Source organism: Pezoporus occidentalis, unplaced genomic scaffold (genome assembly GCF_034315485.1).
Source record: "Pezoporus occidentalis ecotype Australia unplaced genomic scaffold, CSIRO_AGI_Poc_V1 ctg110, whole genome shotgun sequence".
Lineage (NCBI taxonomy): Eukaryota > Metazoa > Chordata > Aves > Psittaciformes > Psittacidae > Pezoporus > Pezoporus occidentalis.
In genome coordinates, this window is record NW_026912887.1 from 2163563 (window position 1) to 2181363 (window position 17801).

The 17801-nt window shown below is 50.9% G+C and overlaps 1 protein-coding gene across 5 annotated transcripts; it reads right to left on the reverse strand.

The window, feature by feature from the left end:
- Positions 1-262: 262 nt before the first annotated feature.
- On the reverse strand, positions 263-17687 carry LAT2 (linker for activation of T cells family member 2). Of its 5 annotated transcripts, none has more exons than XM_062632275.1 (13): positions 17513-17687; positions 10106-10211; positions 9398-9437; positions 7845-7888; positions 6927-6981; positions 6218-6261; positions 5663-5701; positions 5191-5221; positions 5010-5112; positions 3178-3243; positions 2331-2393; positions 1401-1485; positions 263-1062 (listed from the first exon to the last, which is right to left on the reverse strand). In XM_062632275.1, exons 2-13 carry the CDS (start codon positions 10191-10193, stop codon positions 1028-1030), a joined length of 693 nt encoding a protein of 230 aa, XP_062488259.1. In that variant the 5' UTR covers positions 10194-10211; positions 17513-17687; the 3' UTR covers positions 263-1027. The 5 variants fall into 5 exon arrangements, with proteins under 5 accessions (XP_062488259.1, XP_062488249.1, XP_062488276.1 ...); XM_062632265.1 differs by lacking the exon at positions 17513-17687 and adding an exon at positions 15301-15615; XM_062632292.1 differs by lacking the exon at positions 17513-17687 and adding an exon at positions 15301-15612 and having other exon boundaries at positions 5010-5065.
- Between the last annotated feature and the right edge of the window lie 114 nt (positions 17688-17801).

Here is a 17801-nt window from a genome sequence, read left to right on the forward strand (position 1 = left end):
TCTGCTCACTCTTACCTGTCTTGAATAAGTGTATGTGAGCTGTGTCCCTTCCTGAAGCAGTTTTCTGAACTGATTTTAAAGAAGGTGGCTTTTAAGGAGCTACATTTTCTCCCCATCAGATCCTATGCATCATTCCATGTCACAGAATCATAGAATAGTTAGGGCTGGAAAGGACCTTAAGATCATCATGTGTTTCCATCTCTGTCTCACCCAACCACTCAGACAAAATCTGCATCATAGCAAGCCATAATAAACCACTGCATTCTCTTTGGAGGCCTTTCAACTTTAATAAATAAGTGGTAAAACGGTGCCAAATCTGTGCATTAGGGCTCAAGAGACAAGGACTGTGTTTCAGGGCTGATGTTCCTACAGCACGACTAAAAAGACTTGGTGCAGTTTCTCAGGCTGGCAGCTGTGGATCTGACCTTCTCAGCTGTTCCAGGGTCTTTGTATTGTTATAAAACAGATAGTGAAACACAAGAAAAACTGCCATGGATACTGTGAATTACAGGCTGTGGATAAGGCAGGGATTTAATCCTCTTTAGCTCTGGTGAACAGGTTCATATGACATTTAGCTCCAGAGAACCACTGCTGTTGTAAAAGCAACCACTGCCTTGCCAGTTCCTCTCTTGTAGGAAACTGCTTCTGTGGGAGAGCATAGGAACTAAATCAGAACATAATCCCTATGCCTTAATACCACCATGCATGAGTCACCCTGACAAATTAAGTAGCTGGCTGCATTACTGCTCAGCAATTTAAACATTCATTTCATGCTTGACAGGAGAAAACATTGCACAGAGTGGCCATCCTCCTTCCAGTAGACATGCAGGGAAATGAGATGGGAAATGGCCCGTGGCCACTGAGTACTTTCTCCAGTTGCAGGTTTGCAGTTGGACTTCCATGGGACTTCAAGCAGAGCATTGCTTCCTTTTAGTGGCACCTTCTGCATGATCTTGGGCACAGTTTGGTGAAGAGATTCCTCTGAGGGATGGAAGTCCCCGTGTGCTCACTGGTGTGCTCCTACAGCTCAGCTAAGGACTTCTTCAGGCTTTACACAGAGTACTTGAAATGAGAGGGGGGTAAAAATAGTGAGTCCATTGACTTTTAATCCCAGCTTTCAACTTCTTAACTCCGCTGCTCGCTACATTATGTTTCTAGGGCAAAAAGCAGGGCCACACTATGGCTAACACAGAAATGTAATCCCCCCTCCTCACAAGCTCTCTGTGGAAGAGGAATAGATGCAGAACTGCTTATAAAAGTTACTATTAGAGCACTTTTATCACTGTTTCATGGCTAATCTTCCCTGCCAGCAAGGGGCAAAGCTCCCACCAAGCTCTCTTTGGCATAAACCAAATCCTCCCACCCCCAAATAAATACATCAACCACTGGCTCTCCTTTACCTTTGCTTTGCCAGCGGGGCAGGGCCTGATGCAGGAGCTGTGTTGACATAGTCTGGCTCATCATCCAGGCTTTCTGTCTGCAGAGCTGCAAGTGAGGGATGGGAAGCACTGATCAGTGAGTGGGTTGATCTAAAAACACATTCACACCATAGACATGCTCTGTGCTCTGCCAGTGTTTAGCCTTTGGTGACAACGTGGCTTTGTGCCTGGGCCAAGAAACCTCAGATCAGCATCAAGGTCTCCTTGAAGGGGATTCAAAATGGTCACAGCAAGCAGTGAGCTTAGACAGCTTTTCAGAGCCAAAAGAGATGACTTAGATTTAGTTTAGAGAAAGTGTGCAAATAGGATAACAAAAATCACTTTACTTACACAGCTTCCAGTCCAGAGACAGAAAGCTCTTATATATACATGTATATGTTCACCACTATCTCCCAGGCCAGACTACAAATAAGCTTCACAGGAAGCCACATGTTAAACTGCTGTTTAAAGGTTAGCTTAAGAAATGTGAACCCCTGACTACTGCAGGACAGTGTTGGGCTGACCAGTGTTGCTCAGAGTGTTGGGATGTGCGTGCTGCACGTTTCTCTGTCAAAGGGGATTACAAGGCTGAGCTTGCACCAGGGCAACTTCAAAACCTAAGAGGGTATAAGACATGAAGAGCAACGTCCTCCTGTAGCATCCCATGGTCAGGGTTTAGGCACAGCCACCTAGAGAGTAGCCTTTTCAGTACTAGAAACACCACATCCCCCCACAGCAGTATTCAAGTACGAGTTCGTGTACCCGTTTGCACATTGCCATATGTGTTAAGCACGGATGACTGGGAGGGCAAATAAGACGGGGGCAATGGCTGCATTGCTGTGAGCATGGTCTGTACTGCTCAAGAGCCCATGAGCCCCGTTCCTGCTTAGCAGACAATTACTGGGAACATACCTTCTGCTTGATGGAGTTGCCATGTGTATATCGCCGAGCTGTTCTCGTAGTCTGCAGCATCATCTGTGACCAAGAAGAGTTTGGACAGGATGATGCTAAACAGCAAAGGGACTAAAAATGAGCCTTTGTGACACCCCCCCTTTCTACCGCCCCATCCACGTGGCTGAGTTTCCAGCCAGGCGGCTGCTGTCCTGCCCTACATCTGCTGATGCTGCCTCACTGCTTTTCCAGCCTCAACCACGTGCCTGGGTATCTGCAGGCACAGATGGGATCAGGCTGGTCCCTGCTGCTCCTGCCTCCCCTGATTCCTCCGGCGGGAGCAGGGCAGGCTTTAGCACTGCAGAAAGTGTTGTGTTCAGTCTCTGACAGAAACCAAGTTGACTTCCTATTCTGATTGAAACATCCCAGGGCAGAAGCTGGAAGCCCTTAAGCTGACATTGTGGTCCAATGCCACCCTCCAGCAGCTCACTGGCTGCAGGCTTCTTGGGCTGGACATGGTGACAAACCCCACGGTGAGCTGGGGGCTACAACTGTGATCAGAATTGGCTGTAACAACACTCAAAACCTCGAGGAGCAATGCAGACCCCAAACTGCTGCAGAAACCTCCAAGTCAAAGGGATCAGTTGGAGATGAGCTCTCATCCCCTAAGTATTATCACATGCATCTTCCTGCAGCAAGCAGAAACACTTCAGGTCTGCTTTGTGCCTGCAGCAGCCCTGGCACCCTGGCTACAATAGGAAGAGCTGAGCCTGTGAATGAGGAGGGTTTCCTGAGCTGAGCAGGTCACCCTCTCTCTCTGCACTCCCAGGTGTGTGTGACACACGTGAACCAAAACAGCAGCACCTACCCACATCCGAGCCCTGAGGCGGTCCAATGATGATGTTTTGGTAGGAATGGGAATCCTCCTCTTTTTCTGGTGGAGAGAAGAAAGGGGAGGGGACAAAGGACAGAAGGAAGAGTAGGTGAAGATCCCTCAGCACCTGCAGGAGAGGGCTGTTTCCCACAGAGAAACACACATTAGGTAAAAACCCATCAGTCTTTGTGACAGCCTGCGCTGACCCAGGGATGAGGCATCCCCAGCATATGGGTCATTGAAGCACCATGGGAGCACCATCACCAACAGCATGGAGCCACCCAAGGGCAAGCAGTGGAAGCTGGTCCTGAGGCACCAGGACTTTCCCTATGGCCAGGAATAAACACAATAAGCATAATTACCAGCCCTACAGCAGCCCTGAGGTGAACAGGGGAAGGTGAGGAGTGAATCCCCAGGTTCCCAGCCCAGGCTGGCAGTCAGAAGGAGTTTTTCCTTCCTGCGGAGCATTAAGTTTGCAACCGTGAAGCCTTCTTGGGCTTGTTCTTAGTTTCTAGGAAGGAAACTGATCCCCATTCCAAGCACATCAAACCTAACAGCATCTGGAACCAAAACCAGCTTGGAGTAATTTAAAACTCCCAATGCATTTGTTCTGTTGCTGTTTATTTCAGCCCTGGATGGGCCCATGAGGAGCTGAACCATATATTGCTAACCTCCAAACCTGCACCCACTGATGCCAACACCACGACTGACACACAGCACTTGGTGTGGACATGGCCCCTAAGCTGGGAAACTTTACAGACCCCATAAGCACCACTGTGGCCCATGCTGGGACCCTCAGTGCTTCTCCAAAGCCTCACTGAAGGGGAGCAACACTGAGCTCAGCCAGGACAGGCAGTCCCTGACGGGTGAGGGCTCTGCTGTCTAAAACCATGCCGGGCAGGAGGGGAGGGCATTAGCCAAAGGAGCCACTCAGCCCAGCTCTGCAGCAGCTTCACACGTGCATTGGCTCTAGGCAGCCCTCAGCCACTGGAAAAGCATTAAAACTAATAAGGGATACAAACCCATTCATGTTAATAACAGTGCAGTTTCTCCCCCTCCAGCCTCTTCTTTTAAATAAGGTAAATGTTTTGGTAAGCAAGGTATTTTTCCTATTTTTTTGTTAATCTCTTTTTTTTTTTTTTTGTGCCCCCCCCCCCCCGCCTCTTTATATAAAAATAGGATTCCTGCTTTGAAATTCATTTTAGATAAAAATAGATCAGTGTCCGAGTCAGTGCAGAGAAGTGCTGAGTACCCAGGGAGGTGGGAACATTGCAGAGATGCAGTATTTGCCTTGCAAAGATGCACTTGTATGGAGCAGCGTGTTTCACCCCACTTCCATTCACCGGCTTCATAAACCAAGCACACGAAATGTCTGAAGGTGTTCCCTTGGCAAAAAGCTTTGGGATGAGGATGTGCCCATTCCCGTGCTTTTGGCCATGACCATGTGGGGCTGCAGCCTCTGCTCACACAAACCAGACTGAGCTAAGAAAAGGGAAATGGCCTCACTACCCTGAATGCTCTTGTAGTGATGGATAGTTTGGTGCTGAAACAGACTAAGAACAGTGTTTTGTGCAGTTAGAACCAAGAATAAACTTGGGCTGTCCTGATATAGCCAAGAGATGGACTGGTCGGGGCTTGGGCATCCTTCAAGCACCACATCTCCACTACACCCCTTAATGAACATGACTCCTGGACCCACACTTGCTTCAAGCCATATGGCAATAACACACAGACCTGGACAAGAAGAGTTTTGTGAGCATCCTGAGCCACAACAGCTAGGCTGGTGGCCTGAGAAGAAACCCATCTCACTCACATGGAGGCCTTACCATTGGGTGGTGTGAAGAACGTGGCACTGTTGTAGTAATCCAGAGATATGGGCTCCCTGCAGGAAGAGCAGTCAGAGTTAGCTCCTCTTGCCCACAGCCTGAGCTAGAAGAGAGATAGGGCTGCACTGAGACCAGTATGGCTCTGCTCCATCATGCTGGTGGGCAGCACCCAGCTACTTACACATAGGCATCATCACCTTGCAGGCAGTCTTCTGCAAGCATAAAAGGTTTGCCATCAGCACAGATACCACTGCATGGACCCAAACCAGCACCCCAAAGCACAGCTGGACAAATGCCCCAAGCACAGCTAAAGCAGATGTCCCCGGCACAGCCCCCAAAACCATCCACACGCAGAGCCAGGAGGCTGGAGCAGGGGGAGGCAGCCCTGATCCACCCCAGGCCTTGAGAAAACCAGGGCTCATGGACAGATCCTGCCAGCTGGCAGGGAGATCAGGAATATTCTCCCTGGTTTGGGAAAGGAGAGCACAGCCCCATGCACCAGTAATCCTCTTAGGGTCAGCGTGTCTTACATGCAATCACTACATTAACCAAGCCCAGCTGCAGCGTTGGCTGCCTGCGTGCTCCCATCAGTTCCCCATCCCTGTAACTTCCCATCACCCTTCCTCCCCAGACCCCTGGGCCGTAGCATTTACCTGTCCAGAAATCCCGATACCTGGACTCGGCCCTGCTCCCTGGGGAAAAGCAGAGGGATGCCTTACACTCAGGCTGACAAATGGGAGCAGTTCAATGATGGAGAGACTGAGCATTCTGGTATCAGCAGCTTTGTCCCCACTCGGCTCTTTGGGGCCAGGGCTGCAGGACTGAATGCCCCAGATACTGGGACAGCCAGGGGTGATGCTTGGAATAATCTGGCCCTGTGTCTCTAACCAGGACTGCTCAGCACTGGATTTTCAACTCAGACCCAGGCTAGGTCCTGTTAAGCATCACTGTGCAGCACCATGAGTAGTGCTGCTGACAAGAGTGAGCTTTATCATTGCCCATCTTGTTCCCAGGATAACACCTCATTGCCCTGCCCACGTCTGGCTGTGAGTAACCAGCCTTGCAGAGGCTCCATCTTCCCAGTGGGAGCTCCCAGCAGGCACCGACACAAATGAGCCAGGATTTGCAACATCCCCATTTAGGAATGGGGTGCTCCCCTGTGGGTGGGGAGAGCATCGCACCAGCTCCCGTCCCAGGGGGATGCTCACCGTATCCAGCGTGATGGGTGGCACCAAGCTCCTTGGTGGTTTTCCTGACAGAGGGAAAAAGGAGCTAAAATTCCAGGTCTGAGCAAACAGCAACAGGGTTACAAACCACAGCAGTGACTAAGCCAGAAAGACCATGTGCCAAACCTGCCTGCAAGGTTATGACAGGATACACATCGAGCAACGCGAGATGAAGAGCCTGGAGTCAAATCCCGAGATGGGAATAACTGTGCTTGAATATTGCTGCAGAGTTGTTGCAGCCATGGAGTTCAGGAGGGCGTTGGTGATGGGGAGAAGGGGATTTCTTGTGCCAAACTGCTTATAAGCACAGAATGGCCACTTCTTTTCCATGACGTGCCTGTTATGTACAGCCACAGCTCATTTCCTTGGATTCAGGTTAAGTAGTTGCCAGCAGAATGCAGCCAAACTGCAGAAAATCCAGAAAGAGCCTAAACCCGCTATTGACCATCAATAAATTAAGCAACCTGGTCTAGTTGAAGATATCAAGCACATGGCAGGGGCATGGACTGGATGAGCTTTGAAGGTCCCTTCCAACCCAAACTGTTCTATGATTCTTACACCAGCATAGCCCAAGGCACATTTATGTGTTCCAGAACCCAATCCCAAATCCAAAACATTTGCCTATCTTGGCTGAACTTATCCAACCCTGGCTCTGCAGCGGGATTTTGTTTATTTGGGGTTTGTTACCTACCTCACTATTGATAAGTTCTCAGGTTCCTTAACTTGTTCCAGCCTTCGGGTCATAGCTAGCACCAGGAACAAAACAGGGTGTTAATGGTCCTGGTAGCAGCAGGTGTTTCCAAGAGCACAGAGCATCCACCACAGCAGATCCCATGGTGCTGGCCAGCATTCTTCTAACACATCCCAAAACCGCTTCCAAAGCGTTCTTTTAAAGTTCATAAATGGCCAAAAAGGAAACAAATGGAGGGAAAGCTGGTGTCTGTGCAGAGTGCCGAGCTGGCAAACACACACCAGAGGAAGCTGCAACCCCAACTGCTGCCTTATTGCCTGTTCTCCCCCAAACCTGTTCGATTTGGAGCCTTTCCCATGCTCAACACCCGTCCCTTCACACTGCAGGATGCATCGGTACGTTGCGATGCTGCGGTTGGGCTGGGCTGAAGCAGAGACATGCAGGGGGTTATGGAGCTCGGGCCCAGGCAGGTGCCAGGAATGGGACCCTGGAGATGGTGACATTTAACGCAGACCCATCAGCAGCTCACGTCGGGATCACAATCAAAAGGTCAGTGTCTAGCCCAGCTTGCTGCAGGAAGCAGGAAGGGGGCGATGGTTAATGACTCACTATCAGTTTGGGTTCCCCCACGCTGTTGTTTGCACAGGGTGAGCAGAGCCGTTTGAAGAGCCCCAGTTAATAAGAGGCTGCGCTTTGGTGATACTGCTTTAGCCATCTATTTTCAATGCAAAGGGAGATTCTTTTCCTAGAGCTCAGAATCCACACGCCTAGGAGCATCTAAGGTGGCTTTTACAATCTCAGTCCTATGACATTTCATCGTCTGGCTTCAAGGTGACTCTATGTTTACTCCCCCCCCAGTTCTGTGCATGCAGGACCTGCCCCCTGCAATGTAGGAGCCCCATCAATGCTCATACTCACTGGAATGGGATCGGATCACCTCAAAACTCTGCCGGCTTCTGAGCCTGGAAAAAACAGAGGTACAACCTCAGCTGAATTTTGGAAAGCAAACGCAAGAGACCTCCCTGTTTGGTGGGTGGAGGGAGGAGAGCGCAGCCTCCACACTGGGCTGGATGAAACACAGAGGGAGCATCGCTCAGCACATCATGTAGGACCTGTTATGAGCTGGGAACAGTGTCCCAGGCTCCAATTTGTCCCTTTAAAGTCAAGATGTGCTTATGGGCCACTGGCAGAGCAGCCAACGTCAGCTCAGAGAAGGACTTGGGATGAGGAAAACATCGTTTAGGATAATTCCTGTTCTGACACTTTAGGAATGGGTTAAGGCCAGAAGAGTACTTTCACCCACAAAAAACTTGGGTGCTCACCCATGAAATGGCTTCAAACCCCACTGCTTCACCTCTGCTGCTTTCCCCGGCCCTCCCAACATCCCTTAACATCAACTTGAAAGCAATAACATACAAGATCAACAATAACACAGATGCCCAGTAACCACGTTTTAGTTAACACGAGAGCTGCTCTTTAGAGCACAAGAGGATTCAACAGCTCTTCCACGGCAGGTGCATACGGGCACCTATTAACTCTGATTTTAGGACCCTGAAAGCATCCCCTTCCTCCCCTTTCCCTTGGGCCACCCCCTGTCCCAAGCCAGTATTCATGGCACAAAGCTGGCCATGGTAGATGAGGAGTCCAAGGACCTCACTACAAGGTCTGCAAACATAGAGTTAACCTACTCTGCTTGCAGAAAGCCTGAACTACCCCAAAACCAGATTTCTAACAGGAGCAGGCACCACCATGAGCCTGAAACCAAACCACCTCATCCAGGTATCAGTTCCAAGGAGTCAGGACAATTCAACACAAGCCCATGGGGGACAGAGCCTGCGCTGGCTTTAACATCAGTCTGCAATGGACCACATCAGAGCTTTCCCCCATCCTCGGCAAGCAGAGCCAAAACAAACACCCTGACCCCACACAGGCCTTGCAAAGCCCCTTTGCACCGTGTTTACTCCTATATCAAAGGTTACAAGCCAGCTTTTTCACCTTTTCCTTTTATCACCAAGCTGTGGTTTGTCTGCTGCTGGAGGAAACAAGTGGGGTGCGGTGTGTACAATGCATTTCCTTCACTGCTCATGCTGCACGTTGGTGGTTGCTCTGGCTCAGGGTCCCACCATGACCAGCCAAGGGCCTTGTTTATGAAGTTACCAACCTCTCTACCTCATCTTGGGGCACAACAGGGCAGGATAAGGACTTGCCCTTTCAGTTCTCACAGAGCTTCTCCCAGCTGGTGAATGACTCACAGGAGCCACGGTCAGAGCTGCAGTGTCAGTTTGGGTGGTTCTTTGTAAAGGCACTACCCCTTCTGCAGCCCCTGGGCTGGCACACGCTGCCCCGCATTCCCCATTCTGGGGTTATTTTATCCCAGCTGTGATCCATGGAGCGGGTCTGGCTCTGGCCAGGTCTCACCCTGACTGAGCTGTCTGGGGAGAAACAGCAAAGGATTGGGAAAAGCAACTTACTGGCTCCTCCGGTCATTCAGCTGCTTCTCTCGCTTGGTAGCTGGAAGAAAAGGAGAAAAAAGTCCTTAGAAAAGGATCGTTTGGGAGTTAAAGATCAGAAAGACCAATAAAACACAGTCACAAACCTTCCTCACCCAGGAGCATGCAAGGACAGCAGAAGCCGCAGTCGTGATGCAGTTTTGACTGATGCTTTTAAACCATGCTTGTATTATCTCAGACACCAGAGCAAGTGACCCATTCCTGTCCCCTGAACTGCAGCCTCTCTGCCCCAGAAAAGCCCACACCGTGCTCAGAGGTGGGCTCAAACCCCCACTAGGGTGGGTGCTCACCCATTCTCTTTGTACTTAGTGTCTATCTGGATTCATCCCCCAGACTCTCCTCCTGCCCATCTGCCCCAGAGCCTCTGCATCCGGAGATGCTCCTCCGGGGTGGGTTTTCCCAAAGCCACCCCCCATAGTGACCAGGGAGAGGGGTCTGCAGCCCAGGGTGTCGCACCCACCCCAGGGAAGGGGTGCTGTGAATCAGAGGCTCCTTCCCTCAGTTGCTCTGTGACCACCAGCAGAGACCCTAGAGCATCCCTGCGAGGGCAAAGCTCCTTGAGCTGGCACATGGCTGAGCAGAACCAAACCCTCCCGGAGGGAACGTCCCAAGAGCAAAGGGGTGCACGGGGCCACAGGCAGCACCCAAACCACATGGTCAGGACCTTACCCGAGCGCTGGCACTTGGCGCAGAGGCTGATGGCAGCCCCCAGCAGCATCAGCGCGGCGGCTGCCCACAGCAGCTCCATCTGCACCATGGCCCGGCCGCATCCAGCCTGAAACAGAGCAGCAAGGGTAGCCTGTGAGCACTGGCATGCTTCCACCCCCCCAGACACATGCCCTTTGCCTTCACAGCCCCAAAGGGCCGGGTGCTTGCTGAGGGTGCAGAACAGGCTTTAGGGTTGTGTTACAGGGCAGCAGAGCAATGCCCTTTCCCTGCTGCTCTGGTCCGGGGCCCATGCACACTTAGTGCTCCACTAAGACCTGGAGGTAAACCCCTATTTCACTGTAGGGAAAGAAAAGGGACTCATGAAGATCGCCTCAGGACAATAGCACAAAGAGGAAAACCACACTCGGGTCTGCTCATTCCCACTCCCGTAACACACTTTGCCATCATCAGAAGATACCGTCTGTTAGTATCTGGAAGAGAGGCAAAAAGGGCAGCTTTGAATATTCCCAAGTGCCTCCAAGACCTTTGTACCAGAAGCTTTGGCTATTTCCCTGCAGCACAGAGTTACTTTAAATGTTAAATCCCCCACAGTTTTTCCTGCCTTGGGCTGGCTCAGACACCAGCTCTTCCCCTCCCTTCCATGAGAGGCTCTTCCACGAACAGCAGTAACACTTTGTAAGGATCAGCATGATTTGGCTTCAGTTTCTTCCTTTAAAATACAACCCACCCTATAAATACCCCAGCAACCGGCCTGCTGGGAGCGAGAGGGATCCTTTCACCCATTGCTATTCCCCAGGGATGGATTTTTCTTTACTTACAGATTATTTTAATCTATTTTTGTTTTTTAATAAACTTCTCCTTTGGCCCCTAGGGATGGGGAGACTTCAACTTGCCAAAGGCCAGGACGTCACTGCTCTGCCTGCAGGAAGATTTCCTATTGCCTAACTGCAATCTCCCTTATTACAGTTTAAGCCTGTACTGTGCTGGTATAGCCACTGTGGTTAAAAGGAGGAAATGTGTGTATATAGATTGGAGGAAATACAGATATATGAGAAATAATTACAATAATTAAAACTATTTAAACAAATAGCAATAAAAGACAATAGGAAACGGCCTCTCAGTTCTACCCTGCTTAGCACCATCTGCTTCCGTGTGTGTAAAGTAGAATAAATAACAATTCTCTGCCCAAACTCAGATTCCCCATTCACAGTGGAGAAAACTCTTCCTGCAGCAGCCCAGCCCTCGATGCTGACCAAGCATCCTCCTGCCCATGCCAGTCACTCAGTGCTGACCAAGCATCCTCCTGCCCATGCCAGCTGCTCAGTGCTGTAGCCAGGGATGCTGGTGGAAGGTTTGTGGTCCAGATTGGCATTGGAGTCCTAGTCCTATGCCACTGTCATAATGACCATGGCGTAAATCAGTGTGAGGCAGAGGAAAGAAAGGAAAGACCCAGTCTCCCATTTCTGCTTTGAACAGCCCCTCGAGCGCAGCATTGCTTTGTCCCTGCCAGGAGGGAGGGACTGCAGAAGGACAGGGTGAAGTTTGGTGTCAGCATCCTCTCAGTGATGCCCACACACAGCCTGGCTGCCCAAAAGTGACCCCACACCCAGCACAAGTTGGCTTCGAGACCATCTTCTCTGCTTGTGAGCAAAGTGGGTCTATTTCTGCTCCCTTCGAGGCTGCCTTGAAGGGCTCACAAGGACACAGCAGCTCCCGGCACTCGCTGCACTGTGGCTTTGCTCTTTATAAACTCCCCAGGGGCCTTTCCCCCAGAGTTTCTTGCAGCACGTTCCGAAGATGATGGGATGAGCTGTGTTAAATTAGCAGCATGCCCAGAACGCCATGGACCTGCCCCAGGGGTGCGGGACCAGCACCCAGTCAAAACCATGCGGTTTATCACATCATTTTCCCTTGGCTCAGCATCCCCCATGGAAATCATGAGCTGTGGATCACCTCAAAAGCATCTGCAAGAGGCAGCTAAGGGAAGCTGACCCTATGCTGGTGACTGAAATTCATTATACAAAGGGCTGCAACACTGCTGGTGCAGTTGGGGGGGTGTTTTGGCTTCCCCCCCTCTTTTTTCTTTCCTTTAAAGATCAGAGCTGAAGGCACCTGACTACACTGACCCCTTCTGTACTGCTGCAGGGCAGGCTGCCATCTCCCTTCCACAGCTGGGTTTGTTTCTGCAGTGGGGCAGTAACACCACAAACCCAGGCTGCTCCCAAGCCCCTCACTCAACGGGAACACCAATGGTGGATATTTGCAGTGATGCCGAGCAGGGCACTACACATCCCATCCCCATCACAGCATCCCCCATGGAGAAAGCTCCTGCAGGCGCCAAGCCAGAAGCACAGCACCAGCCCAGGGGTTGTTACTTGTGTTCACCAAACACTCAAGTGCAGGGATATCCTCTCTTTGTGCCCAAAGCTCCTCTCGTAAGGAGCCGATGGGAGGAGGTGATGAACAGATTTATGACGAGCAGACGGCTGGCAGCATATAAATGCAGTCTTTGGAAGGCTGAACGTGCTTTCCCTGCTCCCTGCCTTGGGGAGATGGAAGAGGAGAAAACACAAACCCAAGCTACTGAGGTCTGTGATGAGGCCCGAGTGCATCCGAAGGATGCACCAAGTTAATGACTTGCTTTCAAGGTGCTAAATTCAAACATGGGGAGAAAACAGGTTCGCATCTAGCTCCAGGAGTGACACTCGGATGCTGTCGAAATGCCCTGTTCTGTTATGCACTTCCCTGTTCTCCTTTTCTATTGGTTTTTCCCCACCATTTCGTGCTGACAGAAGTTCCTCCTTGCATGAGGGAACTGGTGCAGCCACAGCGCGTGCCTCTGGCACCAGCACTGCCAAATCCCCCAGGAGCAGCCGCTCCCAATGAGTGATTCCAGGGAGAACATCACACCGGAGGCTGGGTAAAGGCACGGTCCCTGCAGCACAGCACCCCTCCTGGCAGGGGGAAGCATGCCTTCTGCACAGGGGCTGCTCGTTTCATGGCCTCGGGTATTCATAGCGAAGAGACAAACAGGGTTTACAATGGGAAGAATGAATTTGCCAGTCATAATTCCCTGTGTACGTGCCAGCCCCATCAGCTGGTGTGGAGGGTTTCTAGTCCTAAATGAAGGATTAAACCCAGAGACAGGAGGGAGAGGTGGTTTTACCAGGGAAGACTGAAAAGGTCTCTCACTTTTAAGTCTACTAAAGCAGAGGTTGAGAGTGCATGGACATTAGGGTGAGATACTTCTCACCAAAGTGAGAAAAGATGTTATTTAAGTAAGAGAATACTTGCTTCTAAAATGAGTGGCTGTAAGGGGGGTATGCACAGGCTAGAAAGAAAGTTCCTAATGGATGGAAAGCCTGGAGGATCCTTCCAAGGGCAGCAGAAGAGGCAAAAAGCCCACTTAAAAACCCTTTAAGAGCACTTCAACCATACTTAAACTCTTTGATGAGAGCCCAGGAGAGCGTGGAATGTGTTGATGTGGCTGGTTTTCTGCAAGATCACTCTTAAGGGAGTCATTTCAGCCCTTTGCAGGCACCAAGCGCAGCCCTCAAAGCCTCTCACGTTGTAAGAGGAGGACTGAAACTGCAGGTCTATACCATGCACCCAACCTAGCTGTACAAATAAACGCCCCAAAGGCAAATACAAAGCAGCCATCGCGTGTCCCCTCCAGAAAGCTGTGTGCTCTGCACCAGTCTGCCATAGAGTCAGCCTAATTCGGACTGACTGGATGAGTCACGGCAGGAAATGTAGAGTTTATTTAGAACCTCGCCATATGAAATTAGCACAGGGACTCCTCGCACAGCCGCACCGCTCACCCTGACTCAACGTCTCCAAGGCAAGAAGCACTGCCTTGCACGGATTGCGCCAGCAAGCCCCATCCATGGAGGAACTGAAGTCTCCAAGGGAGCTCCTGGGTTGGAACCACTTCAAGGACCAGTGCTGAGCCTCCAGCAAAGCTCCTTTCCAAAGGCCTCCATGTCCCATTTCCCACCAGTTTGCTTCGGAAAGCTGCTGCTGTATAGATAAGGTCTGGTTTTCTACAGCTATTCAATTCAAACAGACCCTGCTTCACTTTACACCAAGGGAGCAGTAGATGCATTTCAATAGAACACAGGACAAGAGAGAAAACAGGAATCGATAGATGAGCTTTCACGTAGATCATCACTTTGTAAAATGCTTTAAAACACCTCAGGTGGGAAACACAGCACAAAATCCTAATCACAAGCAGCAAGGCAGCAGAAATACCTTGTATTTATCCTTAACTTCCCCCGTTTCAGGCAGCATCAAAGCCATGCAGCATCCTTCATCACTGCTGTGGAGTCCAGGGGGATGCCATGTTAGGAACCGCAGATATGGGCAACCCACATGGACGTAACTCAGTACTCTTACATAGTCCAGAGCAATGAAATGAGCTAATATCACACAAAATTATCCTAAAATTATCCTGTTCTGCTTAAGTGTCTACCTCTTGGCCTGTATCACACTGAACGTTGATCACGAGAGAAAACTTCCACAAAAACAAAGCTCTTTTCATCCAGGATTAGCAATTTCAAGCCTTTATATGCAGTAAAAGACAGACAGTCATATACCTAATGCCAGTCAGCCCTGAAACTGCTGGAAAACACAGAGAGTGGAGCTCAAGTCAGCTATTACGTAGGATTGGGCTTTGGAAGGGGAAACAGAGCAGGCTGCAGCAGCCCCAGAAACTATAGGCAGGAGCCAGCAGCAGGACCGATGGGATGTGGGATGAGGGCAGCTCAGCCTCAGTCTTCTAGAATATTGCAGCAGAGGTGAACACAGAAATCATGCAATTGAAAACCATCACCAGATGGAGCGGGGAGGCGTTAAAGAATAGTCTTGTGAAACAGGTTGTATGGGGCAGAGTCTCCTCTTGGGTCAGAGGGGCATAAATGCCGCCAGGAAGAGTTATTATTCACACCTTGGAGGTGCTCAGAGGTAGTTTTCACACCTTGGAGCCTGTCGGGTGACGGCCACGAGCAGCAGTGCGGGGTAACTCCCAGCGTGTGGCTTTCAGAAGGGTTTTCCAGGGGTGAACCCTCTTTAAAGAGGGTGACCGAGGTCCAGCCCAGGATCTCCGAGCTCACTGAAATCAGTGCCCCCAAAGCCGCACACAACCCCACGGGCACTTCTGTCCCCATCCCTCCTTCCCTCTCCCACCTTACCCTCACTCAGCTCAGCCGCTGTCCGCCGTGGTTCCCATCTCCTCCGCTCTCTCACAGCCAACAGCCACGAACGCTGGAGTCAGCTCCTCTGAGCTTCTGGTTTCCTGTCACCATCTGAATCACTCACCCCAGCATCCGCCGGTCAGCCCCTGGCCACGGGACCGCGGCGCTGCTCGCCCAGGCTCACCCCGGCCAGGCGTTTATCAGCCGCAGGGAGAGGAAGAGGCCGGGCTGGTGAAGAGCCCTGCGGCTGCCAACGTCCCTTCCCAAGCAACCCTTGGGGCTCACATGGGGCCGGTGCCCCCCAGAAGCGCTTTCAGCGCAGCGCCGGGGCGGGATCTAACACCGCGCACTGCGAGCGGCGGGTGCCGCCTCGGAAACCTCGTAGCAGGTAAAGCCAAACTGCAGGTTCTCTCTTAGGTTTCTATAGCGGAGATGATGCCTTCGAGGCAGCAACAGCCCGAGGTCAGCGCTGCGAGCAGCCGGACCCGGAGCTGTAAGAACAAAGCTGCTCCTGACACCTCAGCGTTGGCGGCTCGCAGGCATCAGACACCGTTTCACGGCGCTCCTGAAAACCCAGTGGTAGTTCCTTGGTGTTTTGGTGCTTAACTAGGAGAAGGAGGGTTTGTGAATAACGGGGAATTGATCTGCTGGCTCAGAGCCCCGTTACAGCACATGAAATACGTGTCCTGCTCTAGGCACGTGTGCAGCAGCCCTATGTAGTTGTGGCTATTGGAGCACAACAGCCAGGCAGGCACACGCTTTACAGCTGCCAACACAACAGCGCTCCGTGCTGGCTGCCACTGAGGCTCTGAACACTCCCCTCGCACACAGGCACCTACATTATCCAGTAAAGGGAAATTCTGTTGTATTTAAAGTAGGGCGCTCTCAGGGGGCCAGAAGCAGTCACCCACATCCACCTCTGTTATAGAGGCTGACTCTGTCACAAACATCACACAATACCCAGCTTTTGCCACGCCGGGATGGAGCTTTCAGAGGAAACACCGCGTTGATAAGAGCTCACCACTGCACATACAAACACGTTCACACGTTCTTACAGCTCTAACCCAAGGTACAAAAGTCATTGCTTTGATGAGCATCACAGAGACTTTCCCACACAAAATGTGGGCGCAGGAGCCTATCTTGAAACAAGAACCAAAGATCAGAAGACCCAGCCTCGGCTAGCTCGTGTGGTATCCTCTGTATAAAGGGTACTTACAGAATGCTTTCCTGACTGCTAAAACAGCTGCTGCAAAATTGGCCTTTCTAGCAAAGGTCCTCACTATGAAGTAGTTTATTAGGGGCTTTCTAGTGGTTTTTTAAATGTATTTAAACATAACCTAATAACAAAAGTTATACAAAGGAGTTCTTTATAGCAGAATTGATGCTCTGAACACGCTGGGGACAACTGCAGCTCGGTTTTCAGATCAGAAATCAATTTCACTGGGACCAGCCACTGCCAAACAGGTCCCATGTATTTGCTTACAGGTTCTCTGGTGGGTCTCACGGCTCCAGAGATGACTCAGTGCTGCTGTACAGACGTTACCACAGTCGGTAATGAAGGCACCTTGTGTTAGCCCCCTACTTGTCTCCTGGACTGATGCGCGCATCAGCTCAGCCTCTCCAGAAGCTGCTGTGCCCAAGGGGGAAAGCAGCAGGGTCACTGCCAGCGCATTACAGCAGTGATGCCCTTCAGAGACCTCAGTCCTCTTGAGAGGGCAGCCACCTCGATGTCTAACCTGGATGCAGAGGTGATCACTGCAGTAACATGTACCACTGCAGATGCTATCTCCCTGCTTCCTATTTCTCATGAGAAGAGCTTGGTGCAGGGATTCAGGATGAGAGCACTCACCCTGAGCACCTACCAACACAACCATGAGTTCTGCTCCTCCTGAGGCCAGACCAAGCCCCCTTGGACACCAAACCCACTTCAGACTCCACTCTTCATCCTCTTCCTCCTGTAACCCCCTTGTTTTTCATACAGACCTACTGCTAGAAACCATTTGTGGTCTAATAAAACCATTTCTGGTCTGAAAAGAAGGTCAAAGACACAGGAACATCATGGTTTTATCGACTGCAATAAATAAATTATACAAAATGCCACATTACATTTGCACCTTCCACATACTTCTCAAAGCTTACCCATTTCTAGCTGTAGAAATATCTCTTTGGGCCCAGAAAGATTGTGAGAACCCCCTCTCCACCCTGCCCACCTTACCTGCTGAGGCTGGAAGGCCGAATGGCCATGGAGATCAGCTCACATCCTTCGTGATGAGGGTGGGGTCTGCCCAAAGCCCAGCTGGTTTTGCTTGAACCAGGTGTTAGGACTAACGCTGATCAGAAATTAGCAGTGAAACAAGGATGAGAAAACGTTGCATCATCTAAACTGCCCCTTCTGCAGAAGCATACTGTTTGTGACAGGCCAAGGGGAATGGCTTTAACCTGCCAGAGGGGAGACTGAGATGAGCTCTTAGGCAGAAGCTCTTCCCTGTGAGGGTGCTGAGGCG